At 37.9% G+C, this 21,618-nt stretch overlaps 2 protein-coding genes across 3 annotated transcripts; one reads left to right on the top strand and one right to left on the bottom strand.

Annotated features, from left to right (window-relative positions):
- Positions 1-2,354: 2,354 nt before the first annotated feature.
- Positions 2,355-8,188, bottom strand: LOC139943658 (alpha-L-fucosidase-like). The gene is made up of 8 exons (XM_071940390.1): positions 7,795-8,188; positions 7,205-7,311; positions 6,508-6,641; positions 5,889-6,022; positions 5,262-5,359; positions 4,456-4,588; positions 3,685-3,855; positions 2,355-3,240 (listed from the first exon to the last, which is right to left on the bottom strand). The coding sequence occupies exons 1-8, from the start codon at positions 8,142-8,144 to the stop codon at positions 2,985-2,987; spliced, it is 1,383 nt and encodes a 460-aa protein (XP_071796491.1). The 5' UTR covers positions 8,145-8,188; the 3' UTR covers positions 2,355-2,984.
- On the top strand, positions 8,175-21,616 carry LOC139943657 (alpha-L-fucosidase-like). 2 transcript variants are annotated; one of them, XM_071940388.1, is made up of 10 exons: positions 8,175-8,332; positions 9,485-9,714; positions 10,825-11,022; positions 12,490-12,596; positions 14,152-14,282; positions 15,279-15,418; positions 16,260-16,357; positions 16,855-16,987; positions 19,160-19,330; positions 19,765-21,616. In XM_071940388.1, exons 1-10 carry the CDS (start codon positions 8,225-8,227, stop codon positions 20,018-20,020), a joined length of 1,572 nt encoding a protein of 523 aa, XP_071796489.1. In that variant the 5' UTR covers positions 8,175-8,224; the 3' UTR covers positions 20,021-21,616. The 2 variants fall into 2 exon arrangements, with proteins under 2 accessions (XP_071796489.1, XP_071796490.1); XM_071940389.1 differs by having other exon boundaries at positions 8,261-8,405; positions 19,765-21,615.
- The last annotated feature ends 2 nt before the right edge of the window (positions 21,617-21,618 follow it).

The raw sequence follows: 21,618 nt of genomic DNA, 5'->3' as shown, positions 1-21,618 counted from the left end.
GTTTACTGGGTGAACATTTATAACAAAATCTGCTGTAGTATGAAGTCTGTATCACTATACTCGTCAGTATTTTATCAGTTTTCACATGTTTATGTTGTTTTAAAGTTTCATTAATTTATAAAGGTGCAGATGTATTATATGAAATGTTTAATGACTAACCATTTACTTTGTTCCTCCAAAAATGATTTATTTGACATATACTTCATGAAAATTCTTAGCTCTATGTCCAGAGAGCAAACTTATTTGCTTTACTTTACAGTATTTTTGCCGTTCTGAAAGAATTTTGTCAATGATGGTGGTTTAGAATGAAATATTATTACTTTATTCTTTGCAGAACTTTTTATAATGTCCACGTGCTGAAATACAATCAAATAATCCAAAAATAAGGATAGTCAAGTTCGTTTTTTATGGTCTATTTACACATGACATGTTTTTGCACAGTTGCATAGATTTGTTATGCTAAGACTTAGACATTTGTATACAAAATACTTATAGAAGTTTGATCAGTAATACCAATTTAATCACGATCCTATAAGTTAAAGTAAAATAGCAGTCCAAGCCTATTTTCTATACCATCCGCCCTGGTAATAGTTAAAAGCAGGACATTTCTTTTCAGAACTGAGAAGTCTCCCGAACCCTCGAACATCTACTCCGCTGCAGTAGAATAAAGAAAGACAGTTCTCTAAGAACAAACTCTACCTGGCAAGTAGATGCTCATGGTGTTACCGCAAACCAAATACATTAATACCAAAGATGTTTCTATAACATGATTTATTAAGCTGTCCAAATTGAGAATCATGTGCTTGTTCAAAGTCAAAGGATGTCATGAAATGAGGTCTTCAACTAACTATTATAAATAATTTATTAACAATATGAAATAAATGAAAGATACTTTACAGATGAGCACAATTTGATTGTTGATGCTCAATTTTTATACTATGACTTGTTTACCGTAATCATGTTTGTAATGTTGCCCAAAACTTCCCATTAGTTGAAGTTAAACTTCCCATTAGTCCAAGTTAAACATATATTATATTATTATTGTTATAATAATATACATGTAGTATGCCTGCAAAATTAAATACAGGTACTCACTATTCTATCTTATGATATTCATTTTGAAGTTTTACTTTTCACTTTGTGATATCCAAATTCTCATCTTCCGTCATCGTATGTAAAATTCACCGTAAATGTAATATTTTCTGTGATATTTACAGTCTACCTTGTTATAAAGAGCACTTTATAAAGAACTCCTGCTTATAAAGAGTACATTATAAAGTGCCGAATCTCATTTCTGCTTTGTGTTTCTTGGTTTGGTTGCCCTCTTTTCAATGTTCCTGTTATTATAAAGAGGTCGTTCGGCCAGTCCCAGCGATCTATAGTTATAACCAGTGTCGGGTACTGTGTATTTACCATTCTCTTTTTTGATTTCCTTTCTTTAATACCCACTATTTGAGTTCAATAATGGTATTCTGCGTTGTGATGATATACTCTTGCCCTGATTTACTCTCGAGTATTTACCATTCTCTTTTTTGATATCCTTTCTTCAATACCCACTAATTAAAATCAATAATGGTATTCTATGTTGTGATATACTCATGCCATGATTTAGTTGCTTTTTGTGAATTACTGTACACAAGTTTTTACTGACACCCTTCTGTTACTACTTCAAAGACGGTGAGCCTACTTGTGTAATAGTCACACTTGATTTTTTTAAAAATCTGTTTTTACGATTTAGTGTTTTACTCACACCAAGGCGGTTTGTTTATCAACATAAGGAATGTCTATACAACCGCATTTAGCCTTCCTTTTACAAAGAAAATGACGGTTGAAACATCAAAAAGATAAATGTTCAGCAATGCTTTATGTTCAGGCAGCTCTATGAAATTGGGCCTGGTCTCAATCAAGGCACATGCATGTTTACAAAGAAGAATCAGTAGGAGTTGTTGATGGTTAACCACTCATCTTATATACCGCCCTCTATTGACAATGCATAATGCAACTCATGTATACAAAGCATTACTAACACTGAACATGACCCAAAGAGTTCTAAAAACAAGTCAAGTAATCATTGCGTCTTTCCTTTGAGTATCAATCTAATGAACCCATAACAGGAGTGACAGAAACAGTGGACTACGATTTCAAGTCAAGAACTAATTATATAACCAAATAGTTATCAAAAGGAAGATGACTAATGCAAACTTGGGTACTGTAAAGCAAACTATGACAAAATAAAATCTTTCCTCAAATAATATTAAGACATTTGTAAAGCGCCTAATGCAAAAAGCGCATAAAGAGAAAAATAAAATAAACAATGAGAGAAAGATACAAAATACAAATAAGCAAATTACAAAAAAGCAGCTTTAAACAAATGAGTTTTCAACAGGGACTTAAAACGTTGTAAAGAACTAGCTCGGCGAATATGCACAGGAAGACTATTCCAAAGAAACAGTGCGGCGTAAAAAATGGAAGCATTAAACTGTTACTGTCTACATGATTTTTTTCTGTCCATTTGTAAACGTTAATAATGAAAAGCACATTGTGCACACATCTACCAAATATCCTCATGGCGCTGATAGATCGGAAAAACAAGATACAAAACATTAAGTAACATATAGGGATATACAGCAACCCCACAGAACCCCCTGTTGAAATAAAACAGAAAACTATTTCAAAAAAACAAAAAAACAAGTACAAGTAAAAGTAAGTTAAACTTAAAACTAACTAGAGACCCATAAAAACAAATCTTCCCGGTCTTATATCATTGAATACAAAAACATAAACTTTCAAACATACAAATTCCTTCACCATGCAAAGCCTCAAAGTTTGCAAAAGCTCTACGAGAAAAGTTAGTGCCCTGATACTTCTACCCAAGCAGAGTCTTTCTCTTTCAGCCTTTAAACAAGATTCTACTGACTCTGGTAGGTTTGAAAAGGTCAGGACACTAATCCTTTTTCTTGCAAAAGAAAGTGTTGTTCTCTCGTTCACTTCGCAGCTTGCATCTTGATAACCCAAGCCCATTTGCATGGCAACTGTGATTGGTTTAATGGAGGCATGGTAATGATGAGTCCGGAACCAGACGCCATGGGTTGCCAGCGTAGGGGATTAGAATATCCCAGCATTTTAATAACTGTTTGGTTCGTTACTATGGGAACACCAAGGGCCAGCTGATTATTGATTGGCCAATCCAAGACGATGGCATATACTGCTGTTGTTCCTTCAATCGTCTTTGAGGTGTACCTGGAGAAAGATATCAAATAAGAATTATAGAAGACTAAACTTGCGACAAACTAGTGACAGGTCTATAGCTTACTATTACTGATTCAGGTAAACATGCACTGGGAACATTACGCATAGGAAACTGTTCGAGCATTTGTGGGTTGGAAGCCCGAGTGCCACTTGTATCCCACGAATTTGGCCTACACCGAGGGCATTATGCCACTTAACCTCCACCTGTTGCCCCATGCTCTAGTGTTCCAGCGCTCAATTATTTAGCATGAATGGCATGATATTGCTTAAAGAGAGCTATGGACGCCCTTTTTTCGAAATAATGGAGCAACAAAGCAATAGTATGACGTCACAGGTGGAGAACAGTAGAAGTTTCAGTTTATAGGCTTAAATGTTTTTTTATTTATCATTTGGATTTCTTGGTGGGTTTGTTGAAACTTGTCTGTTAATTCTTACCAAACTCCTTGAGTCTTGGTGTCATTCTGTGCCCTCCATGGCTTGGATGCATAGATGGCCTCACCATTCACCTTCAACCAGGAACCAAGCTGACGCAGACGCTCCTCAAATATTGGAACAATACGACCATCATGGGTTGGACCGATGTTCACCAAGAGATTACCGCCACAACTACAAAACAGACAAATAGATTTTAATTTGAAATGTACCAACAAAAAACTTCCAAAGGAAGGGAGACAGAATCCTGGACAAAGTTGCTTTACAATCAATTAAAACTAACTAAAAAACAACAAAACAATTAAACTCAAATTATTTCAAAAATAGTAACAGAACAAGGCTACTAAAAAAACCTATACTGGCTCCCAATCTCTCAACGAATCATCCTCAAGCTGATGCTCATTGTCCACAAAGCACTTAATGGCTCCCCACTATATTTCTGAACTATTTCAAGTTTACACTCCATCAAGGAATCTTCGATCAAGTTCCATGCTTTTCCTCATCGAACCCAAGTCCCGACACTCGTGGGGTGACAGGTCTTTTTCTTCAGCTGTGCCTCGCATCTGGAACTCTCTACCACTGTATCTTTATTTTTAGATCTGACTTTGTACCACAAAACTCTAATCTCTTCTCCAAAAGATCTTATGTCACAGGTTTTCAAGGAGTAATTTTGTTGTGTCGGTTTTTCTTTGTTTTTGGTTTTACTGCACCGTGAACACCCAGCGGGGTGGATATGTGCGCATAACAAGTCTTCTTCTTATCATCATTACTAACCTGATAGTTTCTGCTAGAACCTGGATCAGTTCATCCATATCATAGTAGTCAGCTAAATCTGCATCACGACGGAAACCCCAAGACTTCTTATCAAGCGTCATAGCATTCTCCCATTTGTGGTTCTGCAAAACACCTATTAGTTAAAAGATAACAAATTAAAGGAAGTGGACACTATTGGTAGTTACTCAAAATACTTATCAGCATCTAACCTCATTTGGTAACGAGTAATGGGGAGAGGTTGATAGTGTAAAACATTGTGAGAAACGACTCCCTCTGAAGTGACGTAGTTTTCGAGAAAGAAGTTATTTTCCACGAATTTGAGATCTAGACCTTTGAGGTCTCGAAATCAAGCATCTAAAAGCACACAACTACCAGTGACAAGGGTGTTTTTTTCTTTCTGAGTTATCTCGCAACTCCGACGACCAATCGAGCTCAAATTTTCACAGGTTTGTTATTTTATGCATATGTCGAGATACACCAAGTGAGAAGACTGGTCTTTGACAATTACAAAAAGTGTCCACTGTCTTTAAATGAAGAAAACCATCAGGGCAAGGACAACATCTTTAAACAAACTAATCATAATACCATCACTACTCGAGAGAGATTTTCACATGGTATTAACACAAAACTCTATTAGTTATATTTCCATCATGCAAAGTTAAAGGCACATTTCATTTCTCTTCCTATCACCTACATACCGTTACAATCTTGTTACTCTGATAAAATGTTTCTAAAAAAAGATTTGCATCGACATTGATAACTGTGGAGGAAACATTAAGTTCATTCATTTAAAAGCAAATACATACCAGGGTTATAGCGATCCTGACAACTGTAGTATCCACCATGTTTACAAGCAGTACCTCGGCCCCATCTATCATTCGTAACAATTGTATCTTTAACTGGGCTGAAAACAAATGAATTAAACAGAAACGGCTACTGTAATTAAATAAGTGATCAGTTTAAAGATTATTAACTTTGTTTTTACCCATATACACCGTTAGCACTGTATACTTTCTCGAGCTCTGTGAACAAAATCACAGGCATAATGGGTTAGAATTCGAACCCATGACCTTTGCAATTCTAGAGCAGTGTCTTACCAACTAGATGTTATACAAGTGCTTTTACTTCATTTCCTTGTATTCTTAATAGAAGGTAGTGTTTTTTGGGCATCAGGGTATAAAGAATATAATTTGTTTTTACTCGACCTCAGCTGAGGTCTCAAAGTCAAGGCATCTGAAAGCACACAACTTGTGAGACAAGGGTGATTTTTCTTCCATTATTCTCTGGCAACTTCAACAACGAATTGAGTCAAATTTTCACAGGTTTTTTTTTTAATGCAAATGTTAAGATACATCAAGTGTGAAGACTGGTGTCCAATGCCTTTATTACACATGGGTGTAATTTTTGTTATCCTTGACCCTTCAAACACTTACCTACTGTTATACAGCCACGCTAAGAATTCTGTGCTATTCCAGTAAGCTGGACTAGCGTCCCAGTCACCATCAGACCACAGTACGTCTGGTTTATAAGCCTCTATGATCTCATGCAACTCTGGCAGGCAGATTTCCTACTCCAAAGACGTGACAGATAACAATAACAAAAGTGGAATTAGAAATTTGCCTGGAAATTCCAAATTGTGAAAGACAAAAGACAGCTCCTTCTTTTTAACATTGTCAATTTCCCTAAAGGTCTTGCTGCCCTATTGGGCGAGTTAGTCTACGAAATGCGTTTGAAACCGTTCGTTATGAAACACATATGTCTAGAAAGTTGTTTGAAAAGCAGCATATAATGATCCACACAAATATGCCTCAAATTAGAAACTGTTTTTCAAACACATTGTGAACTAATACTGCAGCCGACCGTGTTAGTTTGCAAAGTAAAAAGAAAACCCACGCAATTTGGAAGCATATTTTTGTGGGTCATTATTTTTTACTTTTTAAACATCTTTCTAACCATAGCATTCTATTAAAAAAACCGGTTACAAGGGCTTTACAAAGACTAACTCGCCTGATCCAAGGCAACGTGTCCCTTTATGTGAAGAATGCTTTTTACCTGAACGTACTCCTGCGATGTGAAATTAGCTGCTTTGTCTTTCAGAAATAACGGGTTGAACCATTCAAAGAGAGAGTGATAGAGACCGAAGTGAACATCTTTAGTGTAGGTTCGGACTGCTGCAGCCAACTCACCTACAAGTGCAAATAAAAATCATTAAAAAAAATTACACTGATTTATCAACATGAATAAGCCTGGGCGACTGGTGGGACAAGTGTCAAAGTCGCAACTATTGATTGCTTAGTTGAGTCGCAACTACTGTTTTTCAACTATTTGGTTAATCTTGCCGCCACAACTAGGCCCTACTACAAAATAGTAGTTATCACATTTCTAAACAAGCCGAGAACTACTTGGCGAGATAAGAAGTTCTAGGTAGGAAAATGAAATGTTTGCCAAATAAAACTGTCACAGTTCAATGTCTTCTTCGCTATCAAGACCTGTCTCTTATAATAACAAATATTGTGGAAAAAGTTGATTTGGTCTCAGTCTGGTTTAAGTGAGCTTGTACAAAAGAAATTCTAAGTTATAGTTATTTTTGGTTTGGGTACTGAATCTATTGTTCCTATTGCATACATATTTTCCCTTTTATATTTTTATTGTCAATCTGTGTTAGAATTCAGCCTGCCAGATAATTTTAATTTTACCAGTAATAATAATACAACATAATTTGCAAATAATATGAGATGGTGAAACTCACCAACGAGATCTCTCTTGGGCCCAACATCCATAGAGTTCCAATTCCATGAATACTTGGATGGCCAGTTGGTGAAACCTTCATGGTGTTTACTGGTCAACACAACATATCTACAATACAAAGAAGATTTGTTTTAAAATGATAATTTTAATAAAACATTGGGGGGAAAACTCAGTTTACAATCATTTATACTTCTGGATTACAATCATTTATACTTCTGGATTACAACTTAAAAATGCACAACCACTTTACAACAAGGAAAAAGTACACAGTCATGACAATTTAATGTATAAAGTTTAAACAAACATAGAAATAGGTTAAATAGATTAAAGACTGTTTAATACAGTAACTATAAATGTGTCAAATGGAGTGGATTGGACCTATTTAATGGGGCTATATATTTGTCTACTTCTAGAAACTAGAAGGCTCCACCGTAAGGAGTAGTTTCTAGAAGTAATATTTGCCTAAACTTTAATCTATTTCTATTTTATTGGGCCTACAGACTGGTTACGGACACCCCCCCCCCCCCCGAATTTGCAGCTAAACAAATATATCTGAACATTTAATTAAAAAATTTATGAATGTAACTTTACTTAGCCCCAGAAGCTTCGATGATCTCAGCAAATTCCTTGGGATTAAAGAACTCTGTAGTGAACATCGGAGCAAAATCAGCATAAGTGAACCCTGGCCGGTAGTTGTTGGTCATGAAATCAACATAAGCAGGAAGTTGTCTACCCTTCCAGTTCCACCAGAACCACTCAGAACCGAAACTTGGAACTGAGAAAACACCCCAGTGCATGAAGATTCCTATCTTGGCTTCATCGTACCAGGCTGGTAGGGGTCGAGCATCTAAAGACGCCCAGGTTGGCTGGTAGATTGCAAGAGCCTGGGATACAGAAATACACAGGAAAACCAGGAACACAAAGGTACAACGAGCAGCCATTTTGAGTGGAATCTATCCACCACTGCATATACTACGCGGCTAAATCAAAACAAACCGAGCTTTGCAGACCAGCCAGTCACATGACCACACTGAGGAAAACAGAAAGGGCATATGCAGAGTCACATGACAGGTCATGTGACATACCCCAAAGTGAAAACTCTGGCTCTCTGCGAACGAAAGTGATTAGGGTAATTTACAGTTTTTAATCTCAAACAGAGGCGGATTAAGAAAACGAAAGGCAAACAATGGTGTAAATGAAGGGTAACTATTTAATATTGCATTGCTTAATGGTGTTAGATTGTAGAAGACAAATGTTCACCACACAATTAACTTGCCCAATAAAAAAACTTCTTCATTCAATCAAATCAAAGTTTAACTTGTTATTTTGTGCTTTGCTGCATGTGCATGGTTGGATAAAGACTCTGCATTATCCGATCATCCAAAGCACAAGTTAAAGAAGTTGCCTACAGTGAGACGAGTAGAGTAAAGACCCACCCTAAGCTACCCCTTACATACCAACAAGATCCTTGGATAATTTTCCGCATGGCGCCACCACTTTTTCACTCATTTTTAGAAAAAGGGATATATCAATCAGGTAAATAAGTTCCTATATTATTTCATATCACATGAAAAAGTGGTGGCGCCATACGGAAACTTTTCCAGATCCTTACTAAATTTGAACTTTAAACTAGTAAATTTTTTATACTATTTTAATTTTATTTCTCTGACTGATATTTTATAATGTTTTCACTTTGTCTTCATTGATTGCCTTTTATTTTTAAAGCCATTGGACACTTTCGGTAAACAGTATTGTCCAAAGGCCAACACTTCGTGTATCACAACTGATGTAAAAGAAAACAAACCTGTGAAAATTTAGGCTCAATCTGTTATCGAAGTCGGGAAAAAATAACGGGGAAAACCCACCCTTGTTTCTGCACGTTTCGCCGTGTCATGACATGTGTTAAAATAAATCCGTAATTCTCGACAACGAGAATTGATAATTGTTTTAATGTTTTCTCAAAAAGTAAATAATTTCGTGGAATAATATTTCAAGAGAAGTCTTTCACCATTACCTTCTGTAAACCCTGTAAGTTATTTGTAAATCTGTGAACCTTCTTTTTTCTGTGCAGAAAGTGTATAAATTGACTTTAATTTAGTTTCCTATACTGTCGGATTGCGTTTTTTGTTAAAAATCTTGTTCTCCCTAGACCTCCCTCCTCCTCCCAATCCAACCAATCCGACCCTCCCCACCTCCTCTCTCCTCACTGACCCCCCCCCCCCCCCTCCGCCTGCTAGTTGCCATTCTTACCAATTCTTGACATGTTCCTTTAATATTATAGATGTATTCATCGAGTCACCCACAAGGAGCAAAGATCACTGAATGCCCACTCAGGATGCCCAGGATAGGGCGGACACAATTATTTATCATACTTAGCTTGATGATCTCCGCCGTGCCGGCCATCAAGTATGAACCCAATTGGAACTCTCTTGACTCTAGACCTTTACCAGCCTGGTATGATGAAGCAAAAGTTGGTGTGATGGTGCATTGGGGTGTCTACGCTGTACCAAGGTATCTGTATTTACTTTGAACTATAAGTTCATTCCGCTGGCATGCCAGGTTTTCACACCATGGGTAGACAGTACACCCGACAGATGTATACCTCGATTAATTCAAATATAATTCGCGATATTATTGAATAGCGCGATATTTTCTTGACGATACATCGTGGGATTCCCAAGCTTACTGCATCTCAACTTTCATGGAGATAAGGTGGATTATGAAAATATTAAGGAAATACTTCTAGGTAGGACTCTAAGAGTACATTCCTACTGTTAGTAATATTAATAAATTTTAACTGATGAGGAAAAAAAAAAGAATTTAATTCTTTATTTTTTTCAAGTACTGTATTCACTAGTTAAAAAAAGAAAATTGAAAACTGAACTAACCACCCCATTAAAAAAAGGTTGGAAAAGAAAGATGAAAGAAAAGTTAATTGTAAGCCATAGTAATAGGCCTATAGGAGCACGTTAGAGACTCTATGCCGTATACAAGAGCTGCTCGTTAGGAAAAATACAGCGGAAAATGCTCGTTTGGAAACATAAGGTTTCAAAACGTTTTAACTGTCCTGTAAGTATCCATATAGGACTTCTTCTAAATGTTTGGAGCATCTTGGCAGTACATGGTACATTAAGGACAAGAATCTGTGTGTAAAATGCTAGTATAAAGATAATAAATTTCACACAATTTATTATCGGTCTGCCTAAAAGACGCTCAAGGCACTTCACAGAGATACAATTTGGAAAGCTATTGCCAGATACGTGTCTTATTAATTTTCAAAAACAAAGAAATCTAAGAATTTCCGAAACAACAGTAAAATTGTAACATGTTGTGGTTTAATAATAATTAGCAACAGGGTAAAGAATACTGATTTTGGTTTTTACCTATAAAAATACTGACGTGTGTTAGCACTGTATACTCGGTACTCAGTCAGAAAAAAATCGTTGCGGAATCGCTGCCAAAACATAGGATTTGAATTTGCTTCCAGCTACTGGGCAATCTCGGTTGGTAGGACACTGCTCTAAAATTGCAAGGGTCTTGGGTTCGAATCCCACACAAGTAATGTTGTGGTTTTGTTTAGATAGACTTATAAACTATTAACTTTCTCTTTGTGTTATTTAGTTTTGGTGGACATGGTGCTATTCCCGCTGAGTGGTTCTGGTGGTATTGGAGAGGGGACACTCCTAAGAAACCTATCCTTGATTTCATGAAGGAGAACTACACCCCAAGCTTTACTTATGAGGATTTTGCTAAGATGTTTACAGCAGAGCTGTTTGATCCTGATCATTGGGCAGATATTTTCCAGTTGTCTGGAGCCAAGTAAGTCAGTGCCTTGAGAGTAGGTCTAAACCTTAACTTGGGTATTCCCGCAAGTTTACTAAGGGAATCCATGTGTGGTGAAGAGGTTTTCAACTAGTGGTTTAATCCCAACGAGGCCTGGTTCTTGATAATTTTACCGAGACAAAGTCGAGGTAAATTATCAAGAACCAGGCCTCGGCGGGTTTAACCACTAGTTGAAAATTGATTCAACACACTTTGATTCCCATTCATAAATACCTTTTCGGTCAAAAAACATCAACACTTTTGGTCAAAAAGTGAAATAAATGCAAAAATTATTATTGTTCAATGATTTCTTTCAACACAACACCCCTCCAGCTATGTAATGGTAAGGCCCTTTGCCGCCCTCGGGTAAACAACTCCTTATAAGTGAATGCTGTGCACGTCGCGCGTATCGGGTGATGTGGCACAACTGTCCCGGCCGTTGCTCTTGACCAATAGGAATGAAAAAACTGTCTTATACGCACAGGTGCAAGCTCGCTTGTCACGCCTATGTTTCAACACTCTTTACTGGTCATAAACAAAGGTTTATACACACCCACGTGACGCGAAACTGTCTGAGGTAATTATGAATACTTTTTTTATGGAAGATCGCCTTACAACACAAGGACGGACAGCCACTTCAATCAAGTTTAAGAGGCACATTGCCACCTACCTGGGGCTGAAACAGGGTCCGCCCTTTACAGTCTGAAGGATATGCATTGGTATCATCCACACTAGGAGCCTGTCTGGTGAAGCAAAATGCATTATCTTTCCAATTCTTATGAAGCAATTATGGTTAAGTGCCCTGGTCATGTACAAGTTTCATGACCGGGATTCGAACCAACACTCTGCTGCTGAGAACACAGCTTGGTTCCGGTGAAGAAGACCACTCAACATTGAAACGCCTTACCTTAACCCTAAACCTCAACTTAACACACTCAACACCCGCCCCCCCCCCCCCCCCTAGTGATTTGTCAGAATGTATCTTGATTTTGGGTCTCCTAAAATAAATGTTTTTTCGAACCATGTAGAAGTTGTCGTAAAATATTTCATCAACGCTTCGAAGACTAGAAACAAATTATTATTGTCCCACATCACTTGTGGTAGGGTAGAGAGTCTGTATGAGTTTAGCATTGAGTGATTTTCAACTAAACATTGCGAGAAGACCACATCCTTCGTTCAGGGCTGAATATCATAGAGCTGCATTTATAAGCACAAAAACAGCTAAGCACAACAAAACTATGCTTACCCGAACAAGGTTACCAGCCAAAATACCATGTTACATGTACAATATGTGACTGATAGCCTGCTTATTTTTGCTCTTTAGAAATTTGTTTAGCAACTTTGAAATTGGGCCCAGGACTATTCACACCTATGATTATCAGTTAAAACTATAATTTTTAGGATATGTAACCTTTTTTCTTCCTTACATTGCAATAACTATTTGAGTGTGTTTTTATTATGTAGATATGTTGTGTTGACCAGTAAACACCACGAAGGTTTCACCAACTGGCCATCCAAGTATTCATGGAATTGGAACTCCATGGATGTTGGACCCAAAAGAGATCTTGTTGGTAGGCTTAAAGGAACACGCTGCCTTGGATCGGATGAGTTAGTCTACAAAAAGCGTTTGTAACTGTTTTTTATAAAATAAATACGGTTGGAAAGATGTTTTAAAAGTAGAACACAATGACCCACACAAATTTGCCTCGAAATTGCGTGGTTTTCCTTTTACTGTGCGAACTAACACGGTCGGCCATTTATGGGAGTCAAAAATTTGATTGTATTCTGCTTTTAAAACATCTTTCTACCCATATGCATTTTATAACAAACGGATAAAAACGCTTTTCAAAGACAAACTCGACCGATCCAAGGCAACGTGTTCCTTTAAATGCAAATTGTATTGTTATAGTAAACTTTTGTATCTACAATTGCATGTTGAAGAACCCAGTTACGTTTATCGCTATAACAAAAGGGGTTTGCCCCTGTGCTTCTGGCAGTGGCTGCTGAATGCCCTGCAACACCTTGTAAACCATTAAAAGGTGCTACATAAATGGGTCTCATAATTCAAAACACAGCTCTACTTATCCTTTAAAGCCATTATACACTTTCGGAACAGAAAAAAAAAAAAATTCACAGATTTACAAATAACTTACAGGGTTTACAGAAGGTAATGGTGAGAGACTTCTCTTGAAATATTATTCCATGAAATGCTTTACTTTTTGAGAAAACATTAAAACAATTATCAATTCTCGATTTAGAGAGTTACGGATTTATTTTAAACACATGTCATGACACGGCGAAACGTGCGGAAACAAGGGTGGGTTTTCCCGTTATTTTCTCCCGACTCCGATGACCGATTGAGCCTAAATTTTCACAGGGTTGTTATTTTATATATAAGTTGTGATACACGAAGTGTGGGCCTTTGAACAACAATGTTACCGAAAGTGTCCAATGGCTTTAAAGGAACACGTTGCCTTGGATCGGTCGAGTTGGTCTTTGAAAAGCGTTTGTAACCGTTTTTTATAAAATGCATATGGGTAGAAAGATGTTGTAAAAGTAGAATACAATGATCCACACAAACATGCCTCGAAATTGCGTGGTTTTCCTTTTACCTCGTCGACTAACACGTCGGCCATTTATGGGGGTCAAAATTTTGACTCCCATAAATGGCCGACCATGTTAGTTCGCACAGTAGAAGGAAAACCACGCAATTTCGAGGCAAACTTGTGTGGATCATTGTATTCTACTTTTAAAACATCTTTCCAACCATATGCATTTTATAAAAAACGGTTACAAACGCTTTTGTTTTGACCAACTCGTCCGATCCAAGGCAACGTGTTCCTTTAAAAAGAGATAAATGAGCACTTTGATATGGCCCTAGGGGAGTGATAAAGCGCTGTATTAGAACCTATTATTATTCAAACCTTCAAGTTATGGAGGAGGAAGTTCAATATACAAATGTTATATTTTGTTGTTGTTTACCTTTAGTGTTTTTTCTCTCATTTGAAACAGGAGACCTTGCTAAGTCAATCCGTAATAAGACTGATCTTCACAGGAAGTTCAATATAACAAATGTTATATTTTGTTGTTGTTTACCTTTAGTGTTTTTTCTCTCATTTGAAACAGGAGACCTTGCTAAGTCAATCCGTAATAAGACTGATCTTCACTTCGGCCTCTACCATTCCTTAAAGGAGTGGTTTCATCCTCTCTTTGAAGAAGACAAAAGGAATAAATATGAAACCTCTCAGTACGCTCAGGTATGGAATCTTAAAGGCAGTGGACAGTCATGGTAATTACTCAAAATAATTATTTGCATAAAACCTCACTTGGTAAAGAGTAATGGGGAGAGGTTCATTGTATAAAACATTCTGAGAAACGGCTCCCTCTGAAGTGACGTAGTTTGATTTTGAGACCTCAGATTTAGTATTTGAGGTCTCGAAATCAAGCATCTGAAAGCACACAACTTCGTGTGAAAAGGGTGTTTTTTTTTCTTTCGTAGTTATCTCGCAACTCCGATGACCAAATGAGCTCAAATTTGCACAGCTTTGTTATGTTATGCATATGTTGGGATACACCAAGTGAGAAGACTGGTCTTTGATAATTACCAATAGTGTCCAGTGTCTTTAAAAGGGCTTTTAAATAACAAAAAATGCCATTGTTGTATAAAGTTGCAATCTTTATAAATTCTTCAAAATAAAATGTAAAAAAAAAATTTGCAGCAAGGATTTGCCCCTCTGACAATGTCTAATAAACACTGTAAAAAAAAGGATTTTAATACTGTAAAGTTCTTTGAGCAAAATCCACAGGCATATCACTCGGGTGGGATTCGAACCCACAACCTTCAAAGGTTGTTTTGGTAATGTAGGCTTTCAGGATAGCTGGATCATCGATGATAGTTTTAGCAACTCGTTCCCAAAGTTCATCATTTTGTGAGTGTTGGGTTGCTGCTGGTGTCCATCAACGACAATGTGTAATAAACACTGTAAAAAAAGTATTTTAATACCGGAAAATTCTTTGAGCAAAGTTCAAAGGCATATCACTCGGAATGTTGTTTTGGTAAAGTAGGCTCTCAGGATAGCTGGATCATCAATGATTGATATTAGCAACCCGTTCCCAAAGTTAATCATTTTGCGAGTTTTGCGAGTGTTGCTGCTAGATCCATCAACTGGTACAGTCTTAGTTGCTTGTTGTAGGAAGAAGACAAATTCGATTCAAAACTAAAATTGATTAAATCCTTTGTGTTTCTTTGATAGAAAGTAGCCATACCTGAGTTATATGAAATTGTCAACATGTACAAGCCGGAGATATTATGGTCCGATGGTGCAAATGAGTATTATGTTAAACCCAACTACTGGCATAGCACTGGATTCCTTGCATGGCTTTACAACGACAGGTAAGAAGAGAGTTCGAAAGGAAACAACGAGTGCGTTCGATTAGATTCCCTGATGGATGGGTCGAATAACTTTTAGGGGCTCACCCGGTTCAGCCCCAGGTGCCCTACTTGTGCTACGGGTTACTTGGGGTCTGACTGAGGTGCATGACATCACCACAAAAACTTTCACATGGACACCATTTTCACATGGTTTGACACTTATTTTCACCTTTAAATCAGAGACTTTTTGAGCAGTTAGTATTTTGTTATCTGAAGATGGGTAGTTTGTACCACAGGTTTGTAATTTTATTAGACGTTGCAGTTTTATATTGAAAATCAATATTTCAAAATCTTTGTGTGAATCCACGAACAGTTTGGGATGTAAATGCACAACAAAAGTAGTCAGCTGTCTGTAGGTGCATTGTTGTCAATGCTAGGGGAAGTTGGCGTTTGACTGTAGCTTATGTCTGGGGCTCACATGGATGAGTACAGCAGGGTCGACAACCCGGGAAGCTAACCTAACGCACCCTCTATTAGGAATACCTCATAGACCTAATGCATTTGACCTCATTTGAGTTGGGCACCTTGGTCTAGAGGTCAAAAGAAGATCGCCTATTGGACCATCCTGCACGCTGTGCGTACAAAGGCATGCCTACCTCTAAGGTTGTGGCATGATGATGTCCATGCATAATGTCCATTGATAATGATTCACAGTAAATTGAAGTGCCTTCTTAGGCATGCATTTAAGTTTCAACAAATCCACAGGTTTTTTTTGGGCAGCCACAACTGATCAAAAGTTTTAAAAAGTCTCATTTCAAATTTGTTCTTACTTTTGTTTCTACGGTTGTTTGTTTGTTTTTAGTCCAGTGAAGGATGTCGTGGTAACCAATGATAGATGGGGTACCAACACAACCTGTAAACATGGAGGGTTCTACACATGTGGTGACCACTTTAATCCAGGTAGGAAACAGAATTTCCTGTCCTCTATTGTTTACTCAACTTCACGAATGGGCAAAGTTTTGAAAATAATGACCGTGCATCCTGAGTTTTTAGTTTCAAATTTGTGTCTGATGTTGTACTTAAAAGGAACATTACAGAATTGGCTTTGGCTAAAAAAAACAGTTGCTGGCAGCTAGTCTATCCACCACAAGATGACAAACCTGTTGAAGTTTGAGATCGATCGACCCTTTTGGTTCATGAGAAAACCGATGACACATTTGGCTTGTCATCGAATACAAGAAAAATTAATAAAGTGCTCACTGAGCGATAACCTCTAACAATTAGGAAACTTGTTTTATTTACTTTTAATCAAATACTGTATGATATTTCAGACAGAAATGTTTCAAGGGATGTTTTTTACTATCATCATCAATAGACCGTGTAAGTTTTATGTAAATCTGTGATCTTTTAGACAAGTTTTTTATTCTAACCAATTTTGTAATATTCCTTTAATGTAGGTGTACTACAGAAACATAAGTGGGAGAATGCTATGACAATAGATAAAATGTCTTGGGGTTATCGTCGAGATGCTCAAGTCACTGACTACCTAGACATGGAGGATCTTACAAGACTCCTTGCAGAAACTGTCAGGTAAGTCATAATAATAATAATAGTGGCTTCTTATATAGCGCGGATATGAGCATCACTTAGTGACGTTTATCAAGGTGCTTAAACATACAGAGTATGTGGGACTGCATTTGAATCAGGAGATAGCACCATGTAAGCTTGGGCGATATCACGATATTATCAAATATCGCGATATTAATTTGGAAACGATTTCGATATCGGATGGATTTGGTTTTAATCGAAATATCGCGATATATCGCGATATATCGCGATGTATTTGCTAGCTGAGACATCTTGTACCCCATAGGTTTGGAGTAAAACCAGAAGAATAGGTCATTAGAACACCTCTCTGATGCTATGATTGTCTCTTCTACAACTTTCACTTGGAGTTTTAAGACTGATGATGTCAAATTTCATTCATCGCGATTATATCGAATATCGCGATATATTGTCGGCGATATATCGTGTATAAAATAAATCGATATCGCCCAAGCTTACATGTATTATGATTTACAAGGTGTGTGGCGCAATATGCTGCCAATCAAACCGGGAAACCCAGGGCAAACCCCTTCTCTTTTCGGTATGTGCACTTGGTTCTTTTACATGCGTTACACAACACGCGGGACCAACGGCTTTACATCCTATCTGAAGGACGAAGCAATGGTTTAAATGTCTTGCTTGAGGACACAGATGTCACAAATGGAACTCGAACCCACACTCTGCTGATCAGAAACACCAGAGTTTGAATTTGGTGCTCTTAAAAGCTCGGCCACGACACTTCCACATGAGGATCAGATGTCAATTTATTGAAGACTCATTGTGCAGCCTGCTTTATTGTCAATGGGGATTGGTCTATGGGCATATCAGGTTGGCTGAATGGTTTCTGTCACTGCCTTTCACCTCTGTGGACCCCGGTTCGATACGCGGACCGGGCCTTGCTTGTGGATTGGGTTTTCAGTCTCCACCCTACTGCGTGGGTTTTCCCTATTGACCCATTTCACCTGACGTCATCAGCAGAAAAATCTTGAATGCGCCATACTGGTGGTCAATTTCACAGTGCGTTTTTATATTAACTCTATGCTGTGCGTTATGCAGTGAAAGTATGCATTTTAGGCCACGCGGCGTTAATACACGTAAACCTAACTGCCCACCAACATGGTGAGCGTGGCATTGGTCGCCGCGTGTGATACGCGTGCAAGGGGTCAATAGGGGTTTTCCTTCCACGTCTACAACTGGAATGTCTTCATTGTCTTCTCTACAAAAATTGATGTGATGTTTCCATTAGGTAATATGATGCTTTGCCGACTGTATAATTCAGATTCAGATGCTTGACGAGGGTGGTTTTGTGGCACTGCAGTCAGCTTTCCTGATTGGTCATATATATGGGCAGGCCTGTGTGCTTCGTGTTTGAAAGGCAAGGGCACCAAGGCATTTTCTCCTTGTGAATTTCTACTGTAGCATTTCAAGGGCACCAAGGCAATGACCGGGGGGCATGGAGGCAATTGCCTTCGTTGCCTTCGTGAAGTATCAGGCCTGAATGGGGATGGGACTACGGTTGAGGGTGGTAGGTGGTGGGTGTTTCAATGTTAATGCATTCATCTCGGTGCAGTAAATGATCAAAGTATTGACTTTCTTATCTTGTCATTCTCTTTGGCGAATGTTGAACTCAGTTAATCATTCTTTTAAAGGCAGTGGACACTTTTGGTTATTGCTCAAAATAATTGTTAGCAAAAAAACTTACTCGGTAACAAGCAATGGAGAGCTGTTGATAGTATAAAACATTGTGAGAAATGGCTCTCTCTGAAGTAATGTAGTTTTCGAGAAAGAAGTAATTTTCCACAAATTTGATATTGAGACCTCAGAATTAGATTTTGAGATCCTGAAATCAAGCATCTGAAAGCACACAACTTTGTATGACAAGGGTGTTTTTGCTTTCATAGTTATTTCGCAACTTCGACGACCAATTGAGCTCCAATTTTCACAGCTTTGTTATTTTAAGCATATGTTGAGATACACCAAGTGAGAAAACTGGGCTTTGACAATTATCAATAGTGTGTCCGGTGCCTTAATGATTGTAAGTCCCATTAATTGTGAAATCAAAAAGGTTTTTCTTTACATAACATGTTCCTGTTGCTCTGTTGAAACCATTATTTTTATCTCGTTTATTTTCCTTATTTTGTTGTTTTCTCTCATCAGTTGTGGTGGGAATCTCTTGGTGAACATCGGTCCAACCCATGATGGTCGTATTGTTCCAATATTTGAAGAGCGTCTGCGTCAGCTGGGTTCTTGGTTGAAGGTGAATGGTGAGGCGATCTATGCATCCAAGCCATGGAGGGCACAGAATGACACCAAGACTCAAGGAGTTTGGTATGTATACTAACCTAGCTTTAACATTCAAGAGATTTGTTAGGAAATAAACAAGTTGTAAATGGCTTCACAGACTCCTTTGTTTAGATGGGATCAGTCCTATTTTTGATGTTCGATTTGTATACCATCTTCAAATTTGCAACCACCAAGTGGCATGGTTGGCATGTGCGTAAAGTGCACGCCTCTCACCAAGGTGACCCGGGTTCGATTCCCGGCCGGGGCCATATGTGAGTTGAGTTGTGCGTTGGTTCTCTGCTGTGCCACAAGGGTTTTCCAGACCATCCGGTTTTCCTCCCCCGGGAAAAACCAAACACTTTCGATCTTGGCTGTGCTGCGTGGTCGTAATGTGTTGATGTGGCTGCAGCCAAAGGCGCCCTTGCATGCCTGCTTACTTTTTAACCTTTATCCTTTTTCCATTTGCATTCACCTCCCAGGTATACATCAAAGAAACAAGGAAATTCTATTGTGGTATACGCAATCCTGTTAGACTGGCCAGACAACAATAGTCTCTTGCTTGGTGTGCCAAATACTAGTAGCAATACAACAGTTACGATGCTGGGTCACAAGGGGGCGCTGCAGTGGAAACCTGGACAATATGAAAGAGGAGTTTTTGTGGACCTGCCGAGTTTGAATACATCTCAGATGCCATGTCGGTGGGCATGGGTGCTGAAATTGGATTGTGTTTCTTAGCAAGCATTAAAAGGATCAGCCATCGATTTCACCAAACTCTTCCTAACTAATGATGAATCTTAGGACTTAGGACGAGTTAAATTCGGTATCCATAGACGTTAGGACGCATTGAACCCATCACAAGTTTGGACGAGTTACTCACCACAACTCGAGATAGGATTAATCCTAGCGTTATGTGAAATTGGCTGCTTTTTTGAAATTGGCTGCTTAGCTTAGAAATTTAATAAGCACTATTTTCTGCTTTAGCTTGATGAAATTGGGTGCAGGGCAATTTTCATAGAGCTGCTTAAAGATACCAGACCCCTTATTCTCGCTATATATGTATCCCAACATACTATGCATAACAAATCAGAGCAAATTTGGACTCAATTGGCCATCGAAGTTGCAAGAGAAAAACCACCCTTGTTGTACAAAATGTGTGTGCGTTCAGATGCATAAGGCTTAATCATCAGCCCTGAAGTATTTGATTATGCCAGTGAGAAATTACCTCTTTCTCAAAAATTACCTCTTTCTCATCATTATAACACTTTCTTATATCAATAGCTCTCCATTGCTCTTTACCAAGTAAGTTTTACGCTATAAGATATAATTTGTGTTATTACCAATTGTGTTGCCAAAGTAGCCAAGTACAAGGAAATAATGCTTGAAAAACATAAAATATTTTATGCATGATCTGTGTCAGGTATCCTGTTTAATTCTGCTCAGCAGAAAGTAAGAACAACTTTCTCTATAATAACTTCTATGAAATTCAGCTGAGATAGAATTTGGCATGCAAGATGTTACACAAAAAGGGGTGTGGAACTTGTCTTGGACCTGTGTTTTTTTCAGTATTGTTCTTTCAAGCAACAAAAGTTGAGTCCCCATGATACGATCTAAATTCTTTCCAGATGTTTTTTTACCATTATTATCTTCAGTTAAAAATTCATCTATATTTCTAATTATTCTAGGTGAATACATCATAGTTGATGTTGCGGCTAATTTGAATACTTTTAATTAGCTCATTTCCTCCTGAGTTATCGCAAGAGACATGCCTGCTTTTTGGTAACACCCACCAGTGCCAACAACTAGGGTAAAATTTAAGGGGGGTGGGGGGGGGGGGGCGATCAGGTCATTTAATTTCTTACCAATGTAGTTTGTGAACTTAAAGGCAGTGTACACTATTGGTAATTGTCAAAGACCAGTACTCTCACTTGGTGTATCTCAACATATGCATAAAGTAACAAACCTGTGAAAATTTGAGCTCAATTGGTCATCGAACTTGCGAGAATGAAAGAAAAAAAACACCCGTTTAGATGGTTGATTTCGAGACCTCAAGTTCTAAATCTGAGGTCTCGAAATCAAATTCGTGGAAAATTACTTCTTTCTCGAAAACTATGGCACTTCAGAGGGAGCCGTTTCTCACAATGTTTTATACCATCAACCTCTCCCCATTACTCGTCACCAAGAAAGGTTTTATGCTGATAAATATTTTGAGTAGTTACCAATAGTGTCCACTGCCTTTAAAGAGTATACTAACCCTGAAATATGATGCATTTGTATATAATATATTTTTTTATGATGCAACAATTAAATGACAAGTCGCTTTTGAAGTAATCATA

Source organism: Asterias amurensis, chromosome 11 (genome assembly GCF_032118995.1).
Source record: "Asterias amurensis chromosome 11, ASM3211899v1".
Classification (NCBI taxonomy): Eukaryota; Metazoa; Echinodermata; class Asteroidea; order Forcipulatida; family Asteriidae; genus Asterias; species Asterias amurensis.
Note: the sequence above shows the minus strand (reverse complement) of the source record. Positions and strands in the feature narration are given on the sequence as shown.

Bases quoted from the DNA above. Each gene is read 5' to 3' on its own strand.
- LOC139943658 (XM_071940390.1), bottom strand. From the start codon at position 8,144: ATGGCTGCTCGTTGTACCTTTGTGTTCCTGGTTTTCCTGTGTATTTCT. The intron at 6,023-6,507 runs GTAAAAAGCATT...TCTTTGGAGTAG, and splicing joins CATCGCAGGAGTACGTTCAG to GAAATCTGCCTGCCAGAGTT. The intron at 3,856-4,455 runs GTTAGTAATGAT...TCTGTTTTGTAG, and splicing joins GTTCTAGCAGAAACTATCAG to TTGTGGCGGTAATCTCTTGG.
- LOC139943657 (XM_071940388.1), top strand. From the start codon at position 8,225: ATGACCACACTGAGGAAAACAGAAAGGGCATATGCAGAGTCACATGAC. The intron at 12,597-14,151 runs GTAGGCTTAAAG...CATTTGAAACAG, and splicing joins ACCCAAAAGAGATCTTGTTG to GAGACCTTGCTAAGTCAATC. The intron at 14,283-15,278 runs GTATGGAATCTT...TTTCTTTGATAG, and splicing joins AAACCTCTCAGTACGCTCAG to AAAGTAGCCATACCTGAGTT.